We start from the raw sequence: 21,331 nt of genomic DNA, 5'->3' as shown, positions 1-21,331 counted from the left end.
CCTCCTCAGGCTCAGGACAGAGGAGAGGCCTGGCCTGACAGCTGCCTGGTACCTTCTCACATCTAGAGATGTGCTTTGCCAGCCTCCCCTCCCCAAACCGCAGTGGGAAGGTCAGGGGTTAGGAGGCCTAAGGCGCAACAGACAGGTGCAGGCAAACATTAGAAGGGCTGGGTGGAGGCTGTCTTTTGGCAGCAGGGTCAGGGCTGTGGCCAAACAGTGGGCACACAGGCCCACTTGGCCTCCAGCTGAGCCCTGATGGCCTCTCCACACTGAGCTATGACCACAGATTAACATGAAGGCTCCTCCATGGGCCTTGGCTCTCAGGCGAGGACAGCCTCCTGCATCCATTTGACATGGAGGCATCACACCTGAGAGCAAGACATAGGCCACAGAGGCTGGGTGTGGGGGGGAGCTCCCTAGCTATCACTCCTGGGGCCAGGTATGTGCAGGTGTCCAGGTTACAGAGAGGGCAATGGGGCTGAGGGTGGTGAAGTAAGGAGGGGTCACTCACATTCACACCCATATTCCCACCTGCCCCTTAAACTCCCACAGACAGAGATACAAGGAGTAAAGGGGCAGAGGTTCGCAGACACATTCCTGGTCTGAACCCAGACCTCACTCCCCAGGTTGGTCTTGGGGCTGGCTGGTACCTTAGCTGAGGATGCGGTGGGCAGCATGCATTAGCACACGAAAGCAGAGTGGTCCTCGGCAGTCAGCCACATGCCCAGGTGGTGCTGGCGTCTGGTAGGAGGGGGGTGAGGTGGATTGTTCCCTCACTCCCAGCCCCTCCCTTGCAGAAGGTGCGAGCACTCCTATGATCCAGCTCAGCAGCCCCCCGCCCAAGCCTGGTCAGGAAGATGCCCACATGGGTGCCCTGCCAGGTGCATCTCAGAGGGGCAGGGGCAGGGGTCTGGGAGCTGGGTTGGGATCAGAGGCTACTCTCTAGCTTGTCCAAAATGGCACACCAGAGAAATACAAGGTCTCGCCAGCTACTATCAAAACCACCGAGGTTCTCAGTTTCTCTTCCTAGTTATCCCACTGCAAGGCCACCATGCTGACCTGCAGGGAGGTGTGGGTTGATCCCAGGGGACAGCTGCCCTCATACCTGGCCTAGACCAAAGCTGACCTGCTCCCCCCAAGGCACGGAGGTGGACGTGGATGCGTAGGTCCCTCGTCCCCAGACTTGCACATGGCAAGGAACAGCAATATGCTCAGGTGCACAACCCCCCATTCAGCTGCCCCTCCTCCTCCCCACGTCCCCCACCCCTCACCCAGATTGGATCTAGCCCACTTTCTTGCCCCACCCTATGGCTCAGATACTGTTTGTCGTGGAAGCAGACAGCCTGGATTTGAAACGTCAGTACAGTTACTTGACCTCTTTGTATCTCACCTTCCTCATCTGTAAAATGGGGATAATAAAGGAAAACTCGTGTTGGGATGATCAGGTGAACTAAGTTGTGTGAAGTGTATGGTGAGGGGGCAATGGTTGATGGAACTGTTATCGTTGTTATTCACAGACCACGAACCCTCCCAAACACCTTTGCCGAGGCCACACAGCGCACACCCTGTAGAGCAGAGGAGACCACGCATGCCCTCCCCACTGATGCCCACCACCTACCCAGAGCTGCCGGCTCACACACACCCGCCAGGCAAGCGGCGATTCCGATCCCGGATCCGCTCCTTCGCAAGGAGCCAGCCCCCGCCCCACGTGCAGTCCAGGACTCCGGCTGGGGCGCCCAAACAGTGACTCCCTCAGCACCGACGCGGTCCATGCGCGCCGCGTCTCGCTGGCATCCGTCCCCCGCACCCCCACCCCCACCCCCACACACACCAGTCTCCTTTCCTCCTGTTCTCTCCCACTCGGGAATAGGGCAGAGGGTGCAGCCGGGGCCCGTCGGGTGCCCCGCATGAGCCCAGTCGGCCGTCACGCACCCCCTGCTGGAGCCCATGCCGCCCGCCCGCCGCGCCGGGGCCGTTTAAATGGGCCAAGTTGTGGCGGCGGCGGCGGCGCGCGAGTCTCCCAAGTCCCCGCCGGGCGGGCGCGCGCTGGAGTACGCGGGTGCGCGGCTGGGACGGCGGGGCGGGGGCCTGGGACCCTCCGGCGGGGCGGGGCACGCGGCCGGAGGCTCCACAACTCCTCACTGCCCGGCTCGGCCCGGCGGGCGCAGCAGCAAGCCGGGCGCGGGGCCGCCCCGGGGGGCGCGGGCGCAGGTGGCCCAGCGCCCTGTGGAGCCCCAGGGTCCTGGAGCTGCGGCGCTGGGCAGGTCGATCGGGGATCGATACAGCTCCGGCAGCACCATGTCTCAGGCAGCAGAGGCCCCGCCAGCCGGCCGGGCAGCGGTCCGAGGTGGCCCGGCTGGGGCGCAGTAGCGGCGAGGACGGGTGCGCGGCCAGGAGCCTCCCAGGCCCCCGCCCTCGAGACCCAACTCCAGCCCGGGCCGGAACTAGTTGGGCCGGCTGCGGAGAGCCAGGCTGCAGGACCACCCGCCCACCATGCCGGCGGTCAAGAAGGAGCTACCCGGCCGCGAAGACCTCGCCCTGGCTCTGGCCACCTTCCACCCGACCCTGGCCGCGCTGCCACTGCCGCCGCTGCCCGGCTACCTGGCGCCACTGCCCGCCGCGGCCGCCCTGCCCCCGGCCGCCTCGCTACCAGCCGCGACCGCGGGCTACGAGGCGCTCTTGGCCCCGCCGCTCCGCGCCCCGCGCGCCTACCTGAGCCTGCACGAGGCCGCCCCGCACCTCCACCTGCCCAGAGACCCTCTGGCCCTCGAGCGCTTCTCGGCCACTGCGGCCGCGGCACCGGATTTCCAGCCGCTGCTGGACAACGGCGAGCCGTGCATCGAGGTGGAGTGCGGCGCCAACCGCGCGCTGCTCTACGTGCGCAAACTCTGCCAGGGCAGCAAGGGTCCGTCCATCCGCCACCGCGGCGAGTGGCTCACACCCAACGAGTTCCAGTTCGTCAGCGGCCGCGAGACGGCCAAGGACTGGAAGCGCAGCATCCGCCACAAAGGTGCGGCCGCCGTGGGGGCGCGGGCCTCTCCGGTCCCTCCCCTCTGCTCCCCGAGGACCCGGTGGGTCCGGACCCCCCTCGTCCTGCCACCTGGGAGACTCCATCTCTGCCTAGAGAGGGCGCTGCGACTCCGGGGCCACAGCAGAGACGCCCCCTCCCCCCAAGCACGGTCGCCTAGTGGACCCGGGCAGAGCGCCCTCGGCTTCCGCGGTCCCCCCAGCGCTGGCCGCACGAGCCGGCGGCTCCTTCCGTCCGGAAGGTCTTTGCGGGATTCCTGGGCCTGAGGCTCCGGGGAAGTTTACGGGAACTCGGGGGAGCGGGCGGGAGGCCGACTGGGCGGGATACTCCCCTGCGGGGTCGAGGAGCCACCGGTTCTGGCGGGAGTGGAGGGGCACACGTGCGGCCGGGTGCGGACGCGCGCTGGTAAAGCGAACGGCAAGGTGCAGGGGTGGCGCAGGGGCGCGCGTCGGGGCGGGAGCGCGCGCGGAGCCGAGCGGCGGCGGGGCTGGGAGCAGCCGCTGCGGCTCCCGCAGGAGTCTGGCTCCGAGGGCGCGACGTGCGGGCGCCAGAGCGGGCATGCGGTGGGGGAGGGGGGGTGAGCGTCAGGCCGGGGGTGGGGGGTGGTTAGAAAGTTAGGGACCCAGTCACGCTCGTCGACTTTGGGGCTCGCGACTCCACGAGGTCAAGCGCAGTCCCGGGTCCTGACCGCGCCGCTCACCTGCGCCGGGCCCGACCCTCCTCCGCCCAGCTCCGGGTTCCGGCGGACCGGCTTGGAGAGGGTGGAGCGCGGGAGGAGTGGCGCAGGGTGGGGGGAGAAGGCCGCCCTTCGTCAGGGGAGGGCGCTCGCCGGATCTGGAGTTTCTGAGCTCTGCAGATCCCCGCGGCGTCCGCGAGAGTGGGGTGAGCGGCAAGGCCTGGCGGTGGGTTCGGAAGTTGGTCGGAGGCGGGTGTTCATAGTCGTGGTGGGAGAGAACCTGGCCTTGACCCTGACAGCGCCCCGGAAGCGTGCCCGCCCCGCTGCCTCACTGGTCCTGCCTCGGCTCTCCTCGCAGGGAAAAGTCTGAAGACGCTTATGTCCAAGGGGATCCTGCAGGTGCATCCTCCGATCTGCGACTGTCCCGGCTGTCGAATATCCTCCCCGGTGGTGAGATGCGGGAGAAAAGCTGGGGCTTCGGGGTCTTGTTTCTCCGCTGCGGAGCTTGTGCCTGTATTTTCTAGGATCAGTCCTAACCTCAACCCTGCCGATGGGCAGGAGGGAGCCCCCAGGGACTAACAGAGGAGACGGCTTTGGGTGGGAATCCCGGGGCACCAGAGCCCTCGCCCCCTTGATGCAGGGCAGGGTCCTGCCTATCCTGGAACCTCTCCTTGGGAGTCTGGGAGCTGCTTCTTCTGAGGTCCTGGGGACAGCCCACGCTGTGAAGGATTCCTCCCTGGACAGTGTCACCTGACTGGGGCTTGGGGACTTTGCCTTGTCACAGGTCGGGAGGGGGTCACCGTGTCAGCTGGCCCAGCCCGGGAGAGGGACCGGTCCTAAGGGAATGCTTGTTCTGGGATGTGACAGTGTGACAGTGTCGTCTGGCCTGGATGTACATTCTGGGGTGGCCACAGGCTTGGATGTGAGTGACGTGCATCTCTGGGAGCCCAGGGCTGGAGCCCTACAGGGCAAGGTTCTAGATGTCCAGGAGTGTCTGAGGATACAACCCGGCTGGCGGCACAGGAGGTGCAGTGTGGGCCTTGGGTGTCAAGAGAACTGCAGCTGGGAGCTGGTGTGGGGCCTCTAACCCAGTGTAGACGTCTCTTGATCCCTCATTAGCCTAGAGGAGCAAGAGAGATGGGGCCTGCGCCTGCCCCTGCAGCACTGCCTTCCCCATCGCATGCCCGCCAGGCAGCAGTGGTTGGAGGGTGGACCTGAAAAGGAAATTTCGCCTTGAGGGGGACAGTTTGAGCCCCTGGGGGAGAGCCCATTAGGGCCATGGTTCCTGGCACCATTCAGTAGCCCCCTCTGCCAGGAAGGCCTGAGAGGACCCTGCAGGCTGCCTTCAGCTTGTTTACTTTGGACTGGCAGTAGGGTGGGGGAGGGGATGTCCTGGATTCCTCGTGGGCCCTGGGGGTGGGCAAGCTGGGAAGCCACACACAGTCCTGTAAAGACACACAAGTTGGGCAGGGGAAGAGGACACAGCTGAACCTCCCCGCGTGCCCACCCCACACACTGTCTGGCATGAGCTCGCCATACTCACAGGCATGCCCGCCCCCAGAGCCCCCCAGACAGAGCATGTACACAGGCAGCCCCCCCTTTGCCCGCTGCCACCATACCTGCCTGGGGCAGGAGGCTGAGCTCTCGCTCCCCTTCTCAAGCAGCTGGTGCCCAAGAGGGCACTCTCCAGGCTGGTCTGGGTTTTCTGCTCGGGTGGGAGGAGCCCTGCCTCTCCCATCATCCCCCTTTGAAGGTCTCCCACAGGAGGGGGGTGGGCAGGTGGCCTGAGCACCGCATCAGTCCCCTCTAGGACATTGCTTGGCAGGGCTGCCTACCTGTCAGGGGCTCCCAGGTCCCTGCCCTGCATGAGGGATGGCTCAGACCTGGGCCTGCCTCTTCTGAGCCTGGTGCCTCCCAGGCCCATCCCTGCACCCCTTCCTTAGGAAGGAAGGAGCTTCATGGACCCCCTTGTCTTTCCAGGCCCCACCTTTTCCACAGAGAGACTGTTTCCCCTACTCCCCATGGCCAGGTACACAGGTATGTGCACACTTCACGGTCACAGAATATGGGTGTGCACACGGTGCAGGGGTCACGCAGCCGGCCTCCACACACCCCCCTCTTGCTGGCTGAGGAACCAGGGCTTGGCTGGGGCAGGGGCTTAGCACCCAGTTCTTAAATTTGTGGGCTGAGCAGGGGCGAGCAGCTGAGGTCTCGGGTGTGCGTGGGAGGCACGTGTGTCCCCTGTCCTTGGCCGGGGTCAGCAGGGCTGCCCATCCTGGTCCCTCTTCCTCAGCACCCCCCCCCCCACCGGAGCCATCCCAGGCCACCCTAGCTGGTCTGGCCTCACCCCAGGTGGCAGTCTTACTGCTCTGTTTCCCCCTCCTCTTCCTTGTCCCACAGATGAGAAGCAGAAAGAAATACATTTACTTTTTTCGTAAGACAATAGTTTAATTAGAGCGGAAAGGCAGGAGAGGAGGTCCTTTTGCTTGGGCTACAGCAGGCTAGAGGAGGGCACAGCTGAGAGGGCTTGCAGCTGAGCACGCGCCTGACAGGCCAGGGCTGTTGGGAACCCTCCCCCAGAGCCTGGCCTGAAGAGGCAGGGGGCCCAGATGGGCAGTCACCCCCCTCCACGCCACCCCGCCTGGCCTGAGCTCTGCTGTCGCTGGTGTAGCACCGAGCCAAGGCCAGGATCTTACAAGCACAGGGCGAGCCCTCTCGTCCTGCAGGCCTACCCCTCTCGTCCTGCAGGCCTACCCTGGCTCCTGCCGCCTCCACGCCACCCATCCCCAGCGCTGCCCAGTCCGTCTTGCTGAGTGTGTGTTGCAGAGCCGACCATGGGGGGCCTCCTGGGTGGTGTGAGGGCAGGTGTGGCAGAGACTGTGGCTCCCAGACCCTGTCAGGGGCACTGCCCAAATCTGGGGCTGGGGTGGGCCGTGCGTCTGGAGGTGGGTGGTCTGGGTCTGAAGAGAACCTCTCCTCTGGAGGATAGCACTGTGGTGGCTGCACACCGCTGCCCTTCAGATCCAGGGCGACGCTGTGTGGGGAGGGGCGAGAGCCCCCTGGACACCTTCTTCCCCAAGCCCCTGCGTGTGGCGGGGACACGTTGTCCTGGCAACAGGAGGGAGGGGTCCTAGCGTCCCGCGGGTACTCGCGGCCCCTCGGGGCTCCCTGGAGCTGGGAAAGCCGCGTTGGTCTCCAGCAGGTGAGTGCCTGTGGAGGGGCCTGGGCTGAGTGTGGAGTCCCGACAAGGCACTGCCCACACCCCAGCCCCCCAGGGTGGAGTGGAAGGCAGTCTCTGGAGGGGTTCCTGGTGGAGGCCTTGCCTCCCTGCTCTTGTCTTGGCCTCTGGCCGGTTGTGATGGTCCTGGAGGCTGGAGGCCCCTCTGCTGTAGGCACCCAGGAAGCTGAGCGACCCGGTTTGGCCTAACCTTCCTCTCCCCCCTCCCTGTCCAGAACCGGGGGCGGCTGGCGGACAAGAGGACAGTTGCCTTGCCCCCTGCCCGCGTCCTGAAGAAGGAGCTGACCCCAAGCTTCTCAGCCAGTGGTGACAGTGACAGGAGTGGCCCGGCCTGTGGGCAGCGGCTGGGCTTGAAGCAGGAGGACGACCCGCATGTCCGTATCATGAAAAGAAGGTGCTTCAAGGGCCAGGGTGGGAGGGCACGCGGGCTCTGGCAGGATGGGGACATCAGAACTGGGGTCTCCAGGCAGCTGAAGGCCACATCAGGCTTCGGGTGGGGGGCCTTTGCCCTGGGGATAGGGCCCCGGTTTAGCTTGTTGTGTCTCCGTGGACGCTGATAGCTGCCACGGCTGAAACAGAACCTGGACCCCCGGGGACATGCCGCAGGATGGCTTGCCCCCGCCTGGGGGCCGAGTGCTGGGCCAGGACTCGGTGGCGTCGCTGGGGAGCAGGCACCAGTGGTCACCAGTAGTCACGGCCAGAGCAGGCCAGGGAGGGCTGTGGGCGAGGAGGCACGGAGCCACTGGGTGTGAGGAAGGAAGAAGTCTCTAGGAGGAGGGTCTGGTGGCACCACAGCCAGGCGGGGAAGGGGGAGCTGGGCGGACCTCATGCTCGCTCTCACTGGAGCGGCCGCTCCCTTGGCTCCTTACTGACCCTCCCAGGCTTGGGGCCACCCTTCCTGACCTCCCACCTTCTCCCCTCCTGACAGAGGCCCCCCCCCCGTCCACTCACCTGTTTTTCCATCCATCCATCCATCTGTCCATCCATCATCTGTCTGTCCAGCACGTCTTGTGCATTCCCAGAATTTTAGGCCCTTTCTCTTCCTGCTTGGTCTTTTAACATGTTCCAATTTCTCCTACCCTAACCCTAACCGTCCGGGCCACCCGAGACACACCCCCCCGCCAGCCCCCACTCCCACCCGTGCTAAGGTGAAGCACCACGTGGGCCTCCCACTGCCCTCTGTCAGCCCGAGGGCCTTTTCAGGGGTACTGCTGTGATGAGAGTGCGGGCACAGGGCAGAGCTATTTCCTTTCTTGACCTCTCCTGCCTCTGCTGTGTGATGGTCACTTTCAGGAGGCAGGTTGGCAGCAGCTGGGACCCAGGGGCCACCACTGGAGCCGGCAGTGGCCACGGGGCTCATTCCCTGCCCGGAGCAGCTCTAGCAACTAGGAATTTGGGTTCAGTCACACGAGTGACACGCGCAGAGGAAGCTGCAGCCCCGCCCCCAGCACAGCATGGGGGCTGCTCTGGTTCCACTGCAACAAGAAGCAGAGACTCGGGCTCTCAGTTCTGCGCTTCCCGATGCCTGTGTCTGGTGAGGCCAGGAGCTGGCTCCTGCCCCGCAGGCCTGTCCTGGCGGCAGCCGCCGGCCTGTTGAGGGTGCTCTGAGCCAGCCCAGTTCCCTTGAGGCTGGCGCTCCAGGGCAGACACAGGGCATGCCACACACACGTCCTGCTGTCCCCATGCCGAGTCCTGGAGGCCACACTGACCCTCTGCTTCTCTCTTTGCAGAGTCCACACCCACTGGGATGTGAACATCTCCTTCCGAGAGACGTCCTGCAGGTAGGGCCGGGCCCGGGCCAGGCTGCCCCCACATGCTGTGCATGGGCAGGACAGAGCCTTGTTGCTCCACGTCCCCTGGGTCTGCTTCTAAGTCTCTCCAGCCTCCCTCCCCTCCTCCTCTCCTTAGTCCGTCGTCTGTCTGTTGACTTGTGCCTAGGCTGTGACAGCAGCACGGTCGTGGGTGCTGGACTGCCCAACCCTGAAGCCAAAGTGCGCTCCCCCTCGCACATTGAAGCCCATCTGCCCAGAGCTAAGGCCGTGACCAGCCCCTCCCACCCTCCCAGAGACCCACTGGGATGTGAGAATGGTGATGTGTGAGTGGGGTCTTGAAGGACGCATAGGAGTTCACTAGGGAAAGGGGATGTCTGCAAAAACATGGAGGAATGAGGGAAGGGGATGTGGGAAGGGAGGAGGGGAAGCTGGTAGGCCTGGCTCAACTGGATGCTAAAGGGCCTTAGATGCTGGGACCGTTGGCATTGTCCTTCAGGCAGTGGGGAGCCACTGAAAGTTCTTGAGCAGGGGAGTAACCAGTGTATGTTTTGACAAGGTCCTGCTGGAGGCCCCGCCCAGCAGGTTGGGGGTTTGCTCCAGTCCATGGTGATCCAGGTATGGTGGAAGCAGAGAGGCTGAGGGGGCTGCCAATCCAAGATGTAGTAAGGAGATAAAAATGAGGGGACCTGATGAGGAGGTTGGGGGGTGTTGGGGAGACCCAAGTCCCCCGTTTCAGAAGGGCAGGGGTGGGCAGTCTGTGGGCAGAGCCCAGACTGTGGTGCCTGTGGTGTCTGGTCAGTGGGGTCAAGTCTTGGCCCAGCGCTTCCAGGGAAGGCACAGGAAGGGCCCAACCAAGCAGGCAGTGGGCGTCCAGCACTGAGTGGCCCCACTTGCTGCCTGGCTTTGTGCCAGATGTGGTATTATTATTTATTTATTTTTTTGTGTGTGTGTGTTGGGTCTTCGTTGCTGCGCGCGGGTTTCTCTAGTTGCGGCGAGCGGGGGCTACTCTTGGTTGTGGTGCACAGGTTTCTCATTGCGGTGGTGTCTCGTTGCAGAGCACGGGCTCTAGGCACGCGGGCTCAGTAGTTGTGGCTCGCGGGCTCTAGAGCGCAGGCTCAGTAGTTGTGGTGCACGGGCTTAGTTGCTCCGCGGCATGTGGGACCTTCCCGGACCAGGGCTCGAACCCGTGTCTCCCGCGTTGGCAGGCGGATTCTTAACCACTGCGCCACCAGGGAAGTCCCAGATGAGTTACTATTTACATTTCTGAGAATGTCTGGGTCCTGGAGCCAAATTACAATGAAAACGTCTTTAAACTTATCTCCACCTCATTTTGAAGTTGCCCACTCAACTGATCATTTTTATGAACCGTCATGAACATTGATGACATTTTATGAGCCTTTTACTTGGGAAGCTACATGATAAATTTGTCAGCGGAGCCTGTAGGGAAATCCCAGGCTGCTCCTCTCCTGCCTGTAGCCCCCTGCTCACCCCACCTGGCCGTGGGATGTGGGAGAGGGCCCAGGCGTGCAGACGCAGGGAGCCCCTAGCGAGCGGCCAGGCCCCAGGGTGAGGGTGCGCCTTCAGCCTGGCACAGGCGCTCAGAGCAGCTGGGCTGATTTCCTGGACTTCACCAGAGGGGAGACTGAGGGGCTCAGCCAAGAGGACTTACAGCCCATCTGCCCCCCCCCAGTCCCCCACTGCACACCCCGGCGTCTGGCCAGGGAGGGCCGGGCAAGCACACGGCCCAGCAGCCTCACACTGCCCCCACCCCGGCTCTGTCTTTGTCTCTTCCTGGCTCCTTTTGGCCCTGTCCATGTGTCTTTCTGTCTCTCGTCTGCTGTCTGTACTTCAGGCTCTGTCCATCTGTTTGTCTGCTGTTGCCATCCTTTCTGTCGGTCCAGTAGCGCCTGTCTGTGTCTGTCTGTCCATCTCCGTCTGTCTGGTCATCTGACTTCATCCATCGATCTTCATCTGTCTGTCTGTCCATCAGTTCCATCCGTCGGTCCATTCGTCCCCGTCCCTCTGTCTGCATGACTGCAGTGAACCACCTGCCTGCTTGGAGCTCCCCCCCAGGCCCCATGCATCCTGGGCAGCAGGCCCTCCTGAGGCCCCTGAACTGGCCGAGGACTGGACAGTGTAGCAGGCACTGGAGGAGCCCGAGGGGCCCCTCGTGGGGAGATGGGGTCTGAGGGGTCACACGTATTCAGTCTGGCGTGTATAGAATTTCTTCACAGCTCTTTATATAAAGCCTGGCGTGAATGACACCAGGCTTTATATAAAGTGAATGACGGAGTGACCACACAGGTTTTCTGGGGCCGGGCCAGCCAGGCTGTCTTGGGGCCCGTGGGGCAAACCCCCAAGGCAGGGAGCAGGGGTTTGCTGGGTGGACCATGCCCTGGTTCCCACTAGGCATCACCTCCATGGGGCTGCAGCACCCCCCGAGTGCCTGAATGACCACCGAGTGAAAGAACTGTTGGCCACGGTGGTGGTGAGGGGGGCAGACCCAGTCCCTGCGTGGGGCACTCGGCTGAGGATTCACGGGGAGCAAACTGATGGGGCCTGACCCTACTCCTCAGTCTCTGGGGAGTCGGTCCACCTCCTGCAGGAGTCCTAGGGACACCAGAAGGGGGTCCCCTCAAGGGAGAACTCCGTGGCAGCAGCAGCCCTGCCACTAGGCACCCGCCGCCCCCCTCCCTGGTGCTGAGGACAGCACTTCTCTCTTCCACCACCACCACCCCACCCCCCCGCCCCCCGCATCGATGAGGATGATAGAGGGGGTGAGAACTGCTGCCAATTAATCCCATAAAGTACTTATTACCACCCCACCTGCCCTCTTGTTTGCATGGGGGGGGCCTTCTCGCCTCCAGGGAAAGGGGGTTGGGGGTGGGAGAGAGCCTGCCTCAGGGTCTCCCAGAGGCTCTAGAGCCCAGCCCTGGAGGCTTTGGAGCTGAAACTGATCTGCTTAGGGGCCAGCTCTGGATTAGCCTGCTCCAGCCACCCAGGCTGGGGGGAGGGGGTGCTGGGGGCTATTTAATGAGGTTTAGGGTTGGTTCCCAGGTCATTCAGTGGAGGCCCCCCTTGCAGTGGCCCAGACAGGAGGCTGCTCCATTACAGGTGGGCTGGGGAGCGAGGGTGCTGGGGAGGGAGTGCTGGCATGTCACAGGGTGCGCTCGGGTCCCTCCCTGCTCCTCTTCTGTCGTATCCCAACTTCCTGTCACTCCTGGCTGCATCTGCAAGGTGGCGAGTGGCCCTTGCCTGTGCTAAGGGAGATGCTCTCAGAGCCCCAAGAGCAAATGGGTTGGGGGACCATTCCCTCCCTCTTTTCTCTGGGGTTCTGTGATACAGGCATTGAGCTGATTTGACAGGAAGAGAAATGAGGGAACAAAGTTAAATTTGTGTTCATCCCAAGGTTCTTGGCGGGGAGCCCTGGAGAGAACAGAGTGTCCTGAGCACGGGCACACCGGGGACCACGGTGCGCGTCTGTGTCTGTGTGTGTCTGCAGGCCTGTGTGAGTGTGCGCGCGCCCATGTGTGTCACTGGACATGCGCACACCTCATTGGCTGCAGACTTTGGTCTCAACCTCGGTTTTCTTATTTGAAGAAATCGAGAGTCCGTGGGTGTTGCAAGTTTAGCACGTGCACAGGAGTAAGTGCTGGGCCTCTCTGGCAGCCTGCACCCCAGGAGCAGGCCCCCCAAGGCAGGAGGCAGGGACACCGTGGCCGGTCTCTCTGGAGAGAGCACTGCAGGACGGGGCCAGCCCTGCACTCCAGACAGACCCTCCCTGGGAGCAGCAGCGGGGTCTGAGGGCGAGGCGTCCACGTCCAGCAGACACTTGGCAGGTCCTGGTGGGCCCAGGTGGGGCCTGCGTAGGTCAGGGCGAGAGCCCACAGCCACCAGGGAATGGAGATGCTCACAGCGCGCACACGCAAGCTCAGTTAGGAGCCCCACGGGGTCTCACCTTCCCTGTCTGCTTCGCTGCAGCCAGGACGGCGACCTTCCCACCCTCATCTCCAGCGTGCATCGCAGCCGCCACCTCGTTATGCCCGAGCATCAGAGCCGCTGTGAATTCCAGAGAGGCGGCGTGGAGGTTGGCCTGGGAGCCGCAGGTGAGGAGCCAGGGCAGGGCGGGGGGTGAGGACGGGGCTGCCAGGGCCATGGCAGCTCTGCATGAGGATGGCCGCCCCACAGCCCTCCCTGCGTCTCTGCTCATCGGCTCTGGATGCCGCCGCCACCCCCAGCAGCCTTGGCGGGCAGCCAGGGAGGCCAGCGGAGGAGGCGGGAGGCGGCGAGGCCGGCTGTCCCCCGGGGCTCTGTGTGATGGTAATTGTGTTAATCCCGGCCAGCCGGGCAGACAGAAGGCGGAGGCAGTGGCTCCACCGTGGCTGCTGCTGGGGTGGGCTTGGAGTGGCCGAGGCCCCAGGGGCAGATGAAGGCAGGACAGTCAGGGAGGGCAGGCCTCACAGAGGCTCAGAGGCGCACACCTGGGAGTGGCTCCTGGATGGGCAGGGACACGCTCTGCACGCACGGAGTACCCACCGACCCCACAGAGCAAGGGGCCCCAGGAGGGAAGGGGACCACGCCCTGAGAGAAGGGGGGCTGGGGCCTGGACCTCTGCAGGGGTGGGGCAGGAGGGTGCTGGCCCAGGAGCTCTGTCCCTGAGGGGGGGCGGCTCCTGGTGACAGCGGGAGCTCAGAGGGAGGGACAACTTGGGGACCCACGAGGCACCACTGCAGAGAGTGGGGCACGGCTGAGCTGTGGCTGAAGGTGGGGGGGTGCTGAGAGGAGGTGGCAGGGGTCCCTTGCTGCCCTATGGACCAGGGCAAACCCGGGAAGTTCCCAGCAGTGGCTGCAGCTCTCAGGAAGGCTGGGCAGGGGATGGTCCACCGTCCTGGGACACCTGAGTACCCCCATCAGGGCCTCCAGGTGTGTCTGTGCCTAGGTAGGCCTCTGGGGGGGTGCTGCTTCTGGAGCCGAGTTGGGGGCGCCGAGCAGGCAGCTGATAAAATCTAATTGCCCCATCGATCGGGCGAGCCTCCGGAGCCCCACAGTGACTGAGATATTCTGAGCCGCCAGGCCCCCTGCTGCCTGCGCACTTGGAGGCCCCCTCATGGTGCACGGCCTGAGTGCGCGTGTGCGCCCTGCGCCCGGCCAGAGGCCTGGGTATCCACTCACACCCGTGTGACACGCGTGTATCAGGGTGCCCTCACTCTCTTCATGCTCAGGTGCAGGGCCCGCATGTGAGCACTTCAGGGGTCCCACGTGGTCTGCATGAAGCACCACGTGTGTCCTGTGTCCAGGTTTCGTCCGAGTCCTGCCCTCTTCTTGGGACTCCGCTTCTCACCGGCTTCCACACCTTCCTGCCGGCCCCTGGGTGGAGGCCTTCGCCCGTCCTCACCTCCTCCTCCCCAGGAGCACGTGTCAGTCCTGTTTGCACCCGGGCAGGAAGGGGCGGGAGGAGAGGGCTTGGGGCGGCCCTGCAGACATCTGGTGACTGTGTGTGTGTCTGCTTCTGGCTGCCCCGGGTGCGTCTGTGAGTAGATGTGGCCTCATGAGGGCCCGGTGAGCCCCAGACCCCCACGGCAGGAGCCCCCTGCGGCCACGGGCCTGGTTCTCACCGTGGGTCCCCCCCACAGGGAGGTGCTCCCCAGCACTTCTCCCAGGCAGAGAGGAGCCCCGCCCCCAGTGTGGAAGATGGGAAACAGATCGCAGGGAGCTGAGAGCCCTGGGTCGTTCTCGGGGTCCAGGAGGCGTGCGTACAGGGTGGGGTGTGGGCAGCAGGTGTGGACCCAGCCCAGACCCACCTTCCCGCCTGGCACAGCTGGACGCTGCAGCCCTGCTGGCCCTGCTGGCCGGAGACCCTTTGGCTTCCTGAGGGGCCTTGTGCTGGTTGAGCACCCCCCACCCATCCTGCTAGGTCACTGAGGTAGGACCCTTCGTCTGGGCGGTGGGGACCTCGTCCTCGTCCCTCTCTGGGCAAGGCCTGGGGCTAGGCCACTGGGCCCCGGCCAGTGGCAGGAGGTAGCCGAGATCAATAAGTTATTAGCACCATTCTGTCAGCTGTAAAGTGGAGATTGATCGGCACTCCGCTGCCGCCGCACTTCCCCACCTGATAAAAATGACAGATTAAGGGAATAAGGAAAAGGAATTAGGCTCTGGGGCTGACGGCCCGGGCTTCTCGGGAGCTCCCCTTGCCAAGGTGTCATGGCGGGCCTGGGTCGTAGATGGGGTGGCCCCTCACCCACCCACCCACCCAGAGCCCCGTGAGGATGGAGAGGGGGCCAGGAGCACGGGGTCTGGACGGGAGGCCAGCACTGTGGTGGGTTAGGGTAGGTAACTGTGGTGGGTCCAGGAGCCCGAGACAATCGCTGAGCTTTTCCGCAGAGACCTCCCAGGACTTCGGCTCGGAGGGAGCCTGGCATCTGGGTGCAGGGGCTGGGAGGGAGGGGAGCTGGTGCCCGGGGATGGATGAGTATGGTTTGGATGTGGGACCTGAGAGAGGACTTCAGGATGGGGCGGGGGCGGGGCCTGGGCCACGTGAGGGGCTGTACACAGTGGGTGAGGCTGCTTGGGGTGCCCTTGGGGGCTTAGCCCAGCTGGGCAGGTGGGCATGTGTGTGACAGGCCAGGCCAGGGTGGTGGCTCGGGCTTTCTGGGGGCAGTGAGGGGTGTGGCCTGGGGGCAGGGGCCCAGGAAGAATGGATGTGGCAGGTGTGCCGGGGTCTGTGGCCTCTAGGAAGAGGTTGGGGTACCCTGGCATGGGACCCTGCAACGGCCGGTCCTCACCCCTATCCTAGAAGGAGAGGTTGGTTTCCAGTCAAATCAGGGTGCTGAGGAGGGCTCCTTATTCTGCAGAGGAGACTAGTCTGGCTGGTGCGGGCAGCATGGCACCTGTGGGGTCCCGAGTTGCTACCTGAGGCCGTAGCTATGAATCTCCCATCATATCTACGCACACACAGTCCAGAGCCCAGGGTCTGGACCGTCCCAGGCCCTCGCCCCGTCCCAGCCCCGCATGAGGGACCCCGGGCTGAGCACGGCTTTAACCTGGCCAGGACCCACTGGCACCCCTGAGGAATGAGGGGTGTGGTTCCGGGCTGAGCTGGAGCTGGGCCGGGACTGAGGCCGGTATTGGGGTGGGCCTGAGCTGTTCCCGCCCTGGCCCCTACGAGCCCTGAGAGGCAGGGTGGGGTTCACTCTGCCCTCTCCCAGGTGACCTGTTGGGCAAGAGGCTGGGTCGCTCCCCCCACATCAGCAGTGACTGCCCTTCGGAGAAGAAGGCCCGAAGCAAGTCCCCTCAAGGTGTGAGCCCGACCCCTGGGGGGTGGGGGCACAGGCACTGGAGAGGAAGGGGGACAGCCTGGACCCTCTGCAGGGCAGGGTCAGCACAGCAGCAGGTTCTAAGAGGGGAGCCCCTGCCTCTCCCCCTCGGCTGTATCTGAAGGGGAAGACCCCTCTCCTGTGCTTGCCCAACACAGAGGCTCTGTTGCTTCCGGAACTAGGGCCCGGCATGGCCCCCGAGGATCATTACCGCCGGCTGGTGTCCGCCCTGAGTGAGGCCGGCACCTTTGAGGACCCTCAGCGTCTCTACCACCTGGGCCTCCCCGGCCACGGTATGTAGCCCCTCCCCACGCATGAGAGTCCACCACGTGCGCTGGACTCGCCCTGTCCTGAGAGGTCTCTGCTCACCCTGAAAAGAGGCCCTGGGGTCTTTGGCTGTTGACACCAAGACTGGGATTGGATGCAGGTCTTTTGGCCCCTCAAACCTCAAAAGCCCTTGTAGGTGGGCAATGAGGCCCACCTCCTCCCTCTGCCCAACGCAGCCGCTTGTTTGGGTAGATCTGGGGGAGTCCCCCACCAACAGGTCTCCCACAGACTCTCCCAGCCAGGCCTCGAATGGCCACTGTCATTTCACAGATGAGGAAGCTGAGTCTCAGGGGAGCCCACGCGAGAGTGGGAGGCGGGGGTTTCCCCAGGCCCAGCACACGCAGGTCCCCGTGGCCCCTGGTCTGGACGGCACCGTACCCCTCCTCGGGGAGGCCAAGAGCAGGGCAGCAGTCAGCCCCTGAACGTCCACTGTGGACGTCCGTCCAGAAGCAGGACGGGCGACGGTTCAGGTTTGGTCGCCCGGCCTTCACAGCCTTCACTGGTGCTCAGGAGGAGCTCCGGCCAGAGGCGCCATGCCCATCCCACCCAGCTCCCAGACAGGACGCTTGGAAGACCCCTACCACCGCGAGGGCACAGTCCGGCACCCTGTCCAGCTGCACCCGGGCTTTGCAGACCCCAGTCCGGGGGCTGGGGCCGGGCGCTTGCCTTTTCTGGCTGGAACTGGGTGAGAGGGTGCTGGGAAAACGGGCCGGATTTCCTCTCCTTACACAGGCACTGTCCCCCAGGGCAGTCAGGCACCGAGAGCCTGAATAATTCACCAAATGTTAATAATTTAAAAATCTTCCTTTTTAATTGCTTTCCCTGCCCTGCCTGGGGCCGGCTCCGCTGGCCTGCGCGGGGAGGGGCGATGGCCGCGGGGAGCGGCGCGGAGTCGGGCTGTCAATCAGGCCCCCGCCCGCCGCCCCCGCCCCCGCCCCCGCCCCCGCCCGGAGCCGACGGTAAATAACCCAGGCCGCGGGCGGGGGCGCGGGGCCCTGCCGGGATCGATGCGGGCGGCCGCGCCGGCTGGGCTCTGCGGCCTGGCACCCGGCCCCGGGCAGGACCCACCTCCGCTTTTCGGGTAATTAATTTATAAACAGGCGGTGGCGGCGGAGCCTGCACAGTGGGGGGGCTGCGGGGGGGTACTCTGAGGTCCGGCCCTGAGCAGGACAGAGGGCCAGGGGTGGGGAGCAGAGTGCATAGACCGCACAGTGGGCCCGGGTGTTACCTAGGAGGGGGTTGGAGCCCCGCCCCAACTCCTGGACAGGTCCCACTGCCCTCACTCGGGGGCCTTTGCACGACCCCTCCCCTCACGGGCCCTGCAGCCTTGCTCTCGGCAATCTCAACTCTGGTTCCTGCACCACCAGACTCCCCTGCGTGGGACCTTTCCCTCTCTCCATCCCAACCACTTTTTTGTTCCTGACATCCCCATATCCCTTACAAATGCTCACCTGACCCCCCTCCCAAGACCGGTGGGTGCCACCAGCGGGCCTTGCGCTGGGACGTCTGGTGTCAGCCGGTGACGAACCAGCAGGGTCGGTGGGAGAATGTGCTCCGGGTCTGCGTGTCCTTGGCCAGTGTACTACAGGGTGTGGGAAACGTGAGGGCCTGGTGGGGGCTGGCCTCTGGGTCACTGCTGGTGCCTCCCCCTCCTCAGATCTCCTGAGGGTCCGGCAGGAGGTGGCAGCGGCAGCTGTGAGGAGCCCCAGTGGCCTGGAAGTCCACCTGCCCTCATCCACAGCAGGTCAGCGTCGGAAGCAGGGCCTGGCTCAGCACCGAGACGGCACCGCCCCAGCTGGTGCCCCGTCCTTCTCAGAGAGGTATCGGGGTGCCTGCATTTCAGAGAGACTGCTACATTCCCTGTGCTTGTTTCGGGGCTTCAGAGCTGCGGTTGGCAGACCTATATCACCTGGTTTCTGCACGCGAGGTCCACAGCCCGCACCTCCCCTTCGCCGCTGTACAGCAGCAGGGTCCTGAGTGAACCGGGCACTGTGCTCGGGCCTCGGTTGGTGGCAGCCGGGCAGAGGCCCAGAACATTTCTGGGGTAGAATGTGTGGGGATGACCATCCCTCTGGGTGGGATGTGTTTCCATGGAGCAGCTGTGGGGCCCGTTGAATCCAGGTGCCCCTGAGACAGCTGAGGGCTTTGCTCCCCCAACAGGTAGGTGAGGGGGCTTGAGGCAGATGAGGGGGAGCAGTGCGAGGTCTGGGAACCCCGAAGTCGGAGGAGAGCTGGGGGCGGGGAGAGCCCCCCAGCAGCACCGATTCAGACACCGGAGCCGCTGGCAGCACAGACGAGGCCTCCGGGGGTTGTAGGGGCCGGGAGACCCCAGGAGGGGGCGGGGGCGGAAGGACTTCGGAGGCTCCCCGCCCCTCGCGCCGGGAGGCCGCCCCCGCGCCCGCGCCCGCGAGTTGTTCGCTGCAGCCGCCGCGTCCGCGTAGGGTTGGCTAGGGGCAGGGGCCGCGGGGGCGGGGGCCCCAGCGCGGTAATTACCGCCACAGTCGCCGCCGCCCGCCGGGCCAGCGCCTCCGCGCCGCCGCCGAGATTAATTGGCGCCGCCAGCGGGGACGGAGGCGACCTGAGCCGCGGCGGGCGCACATCGACCGCCCGCAGGGCCGGCAATTAGCAGAGGCGGCCGGAGCGGGGGGCCGCGGGGGCGGGGGGCGGCAGTTCCGGGAAGAAGGGGGCGCGCGGGGAGGGGGCCCCCGAGCCTGCGGCGCGCGCGGCTCACCACCCTGCCGTCCACAGGGAGTTGTCGCAGCCGCCCCCCTTGCTGTCGCCCCAGAATGCCCCCCACATCGCCCTGGGCCCCCACCTCAGGCCCCCCTTCTTGGGGGTGCCCTCGGCCCTGTGCCAGACCCCAGGTGAGGAGTAGGCTGGTGTGCGATTCTGTCCCCCGGAGGTGGGGTGGGGGCTGTTGGTGCGGGGCCATCCGGGTTCATCTGTCACAGACCGCGTGTCCATCAGTGCTCCCAGCGAACCCGCCCCTTCCCCTGTTGAAGCCAAGGACAGACCAGGGCGGGCTTGGGTGGCCCTGGACCACTCGGCCACCTGGCCTCGTGGTCTGTCCCCTTCCCACCAGGCTACGGCTTCCTGCCCTCTGCCCAGGCGGAGATGCTCGCCCGGCAGCAGGAGCTCCTGCGGAAGCAGAACCTGGCCCGGTAGGTGCTTCAGCCGGGGGTGGGGCGGCGGGGCGGGACGTGTCACTGCCGAGCTGGCTGATACTCTGCCGTCTGTCTCCACGGCCAGGCTGGAGATGTCAGCAGAGCTGCTGCGCCAGAAGGAGCTGGAGAGCGCCCACCGGCCGCAGCTGCTGGCACCCGAGGCCGCCCTGCGCCCACCCGACGGTGCCGAGGAGCTGCAGCGGCGCGGGGCCATGCTGGTGCTGAGACACAGCTCCGCGCCGCTGCTGGCCCTGCCTCCCCAGGGACCCCCGGGCCCCGGCCCTCCCACCCCGCCCCGGGAGCCTGCCCGCCGAGCTCCTCGGAAGGGGGGCCCCAGCCCTGCCTCAACCCGGCCCAGTGAGCCCAAGGAGATCACAGGGGCTGGGCTCTGGGCACAAGACGGCTCTGAAGATGAGCCCCCCAAGGACTCAGACGGAGAGGACCCGGAGATGGTGGCTGCTGGGGGCCAGGGCCCCATCCCAGGCCAAGCCCCAACTGGAGGGGCCAGCTCTGAGGGGAAGGGGCTTGCCTCAGGGTCCATGCTGCCCCCTCCACTGCCCCTGGGCCTGCCCTACACTGTCAACCCCTACTTCCACACAGGTGGGCACCCCCGCCATGCCTCTAGCTCGCGCCAGTCCCCCATCCCCCACCCAGGGTCTCAGGGAGGGCGTCCACGGGGACAAAAACCCCCTTCAGTCATCAGTCCAACATTTCTGAACAATTAGGGCGAGCAAAGGTCAGCAGACAGGGGTGGGAGCGTAGGAAAGAGCTGGCCAGAGTCCTAATAACACTATCCCCAACCCAGGCGCCATGGGGGGCCTCTTCATGGATGGCGAGGAGGCCACAGCGCCCGAGGATGTCAGCAAGTGGACAGTGGACGATGTCTGCAGCTTTGTGGGCGGCCTGTCCGGCTGTGGAGAATATGCACCGGTGAGGGGCCCCCCCCCAGGATGGTTCTGAGCACCCCCCACTACCCAGCGCTGCTTCCCACCCCCGATTTCCCCTTCTCAAAGACTGCGGGGATGGGGGCACTGGTGCACAGCCCCCCCCTTTGTCAGTGTTTCCGCCTCCAAGGTGGGACATGTGCCCAGCACAGAGGAGACTTTCCTTCCATTTGACACTTTTTCCTGCAAGCTGCACCGGCAGCTCCTCTGGGCTCTGCTCTCTCTGGAGAGCTCTGAGGCCACCCCAGGACACACAGCCCCGGCACTCACGCCCTGACACTGTGCCCCCCACCTCCAGGTCTTCAGAGAACAGGGGATTGACGGGGAGACCCTGCCCCTGCTGACAGAGGAACATCTCCTGACCACCATGGGGCTGAAGCTGGGGCCTGCTCTCAAGATCCGGGCCCAGGTGAGCGCCTACTGGGGGCAGTGGTCTCCAGACAACAGAGGGGCAGCACTGAGGCTCTGCGTGTGGCTGCAGGGTAGCAGCCCCGCAGGCCCCATCCAGGCCCGTCTCTCCACAGGTGGCCAAGCGCCTGGGCCGAGTCTTCTACATGGCCAGCTTCCCCGTGGCTCTGCCGCTGCAGCCACCAACACTGCGGGCTCCCGAGAGGGAGCGCAACTCAGGGGAGCAGCCCCTGTCCCCAGCACCGGCCCCCTCCCCGTATGGGGGCGCGCAGCCCCCTGCCGGCCGAGCCTCACCCAAGCAGGAAAACGGAACCATGGCTCTGCTCCCAGGGCCCGCGGACCCTTCCCAGCCTCTGTGCTGAGCTGGTGTCAGACACCCCCATCCTTCACTGCCGGCTGCTCCCCGGCAAAGGCCCCCGACCCCACAGCTTATCCTCCTTTCGGTTTTGGATGCAAAAACA

The 21,331-nt window shown here is 65.0% G+C and overlaps 1 protein-coding gene across 9 annotated transcripts; it reads left to right on the top strand.

Moving 5' to 3' along the window:
• The first annotated feature begins 2,411 nt into the window (after positions 1-2,411).
• SAMD11 (sterile alpha motif domain containing 11) lies at positions 2,412-21,327 on the top strand. Of its 9 annotated transcripts, none has more exons than XM_061185212.1 (16): positions 2,412-3,010; positions 4,063-4,154; positions 5,685-5,741; positions 6,694-6,906; positions 7,158-7,336; positions 8,673-8,723; positions 12,696-12,820; positions 15,920-16,009; positions 16,210-16,320; positions 18,012-18,174; positions 19,103-19,218; positions 19,437-19,515; positions 19,604-20,118; positions 20,324-20,448; positions 20,761-20,871; positions 20,987-21,327. In XM_061185212.1, exons 1-16 carry the CDS (start codon positions 2,494-2,496, stop codon positions 21,230-21,232), a joined length of 2,790 nt encoding a protein of 929 aa, XP_061041195.1. In that variant the 5' UTR covers positions 2,412-2,493; the 3' UTR covers positions 21,233-21,327. The 9 variants fall into 9 exon arrangements, with proteins under 9 accessions (XP_061041195.1, XP_061041194.1, XP_061041199.1 ...); XM_061185211.1 differs by having other exon boundaries at positions 16,186-16,320; XM_061185218.1 differs by lacking the exon at positions 2,412-3,010 and adding an exon at positions 3,356-3,433 and having other exon boundaries at positions 16,186-16,320.
• Positions 21,328-21,331: the final 4 nt, after the last annotated feature.

Source organism: Eubalaena glacialis, chromosome 3 (genome assembly GCF_028564815.1).
Source record: "Eubalaena glacialis isolate mEubGla1 chromosome 3, mEubGla1.1.hap2.+ XY, whole genome shotgun sequence".
Lineage (NCBI taxonomy): Eukaryota > Metazoa > Chordata > Mammalia > Artiodactyla > Balaenidae > Eubalaena > Eubalaena glacialis.
The sequence above is the reverse complement of the archived record's forward strand: the minus strand, read 5'-3'. Positions and strand labels throughout refer to the sequence as shown.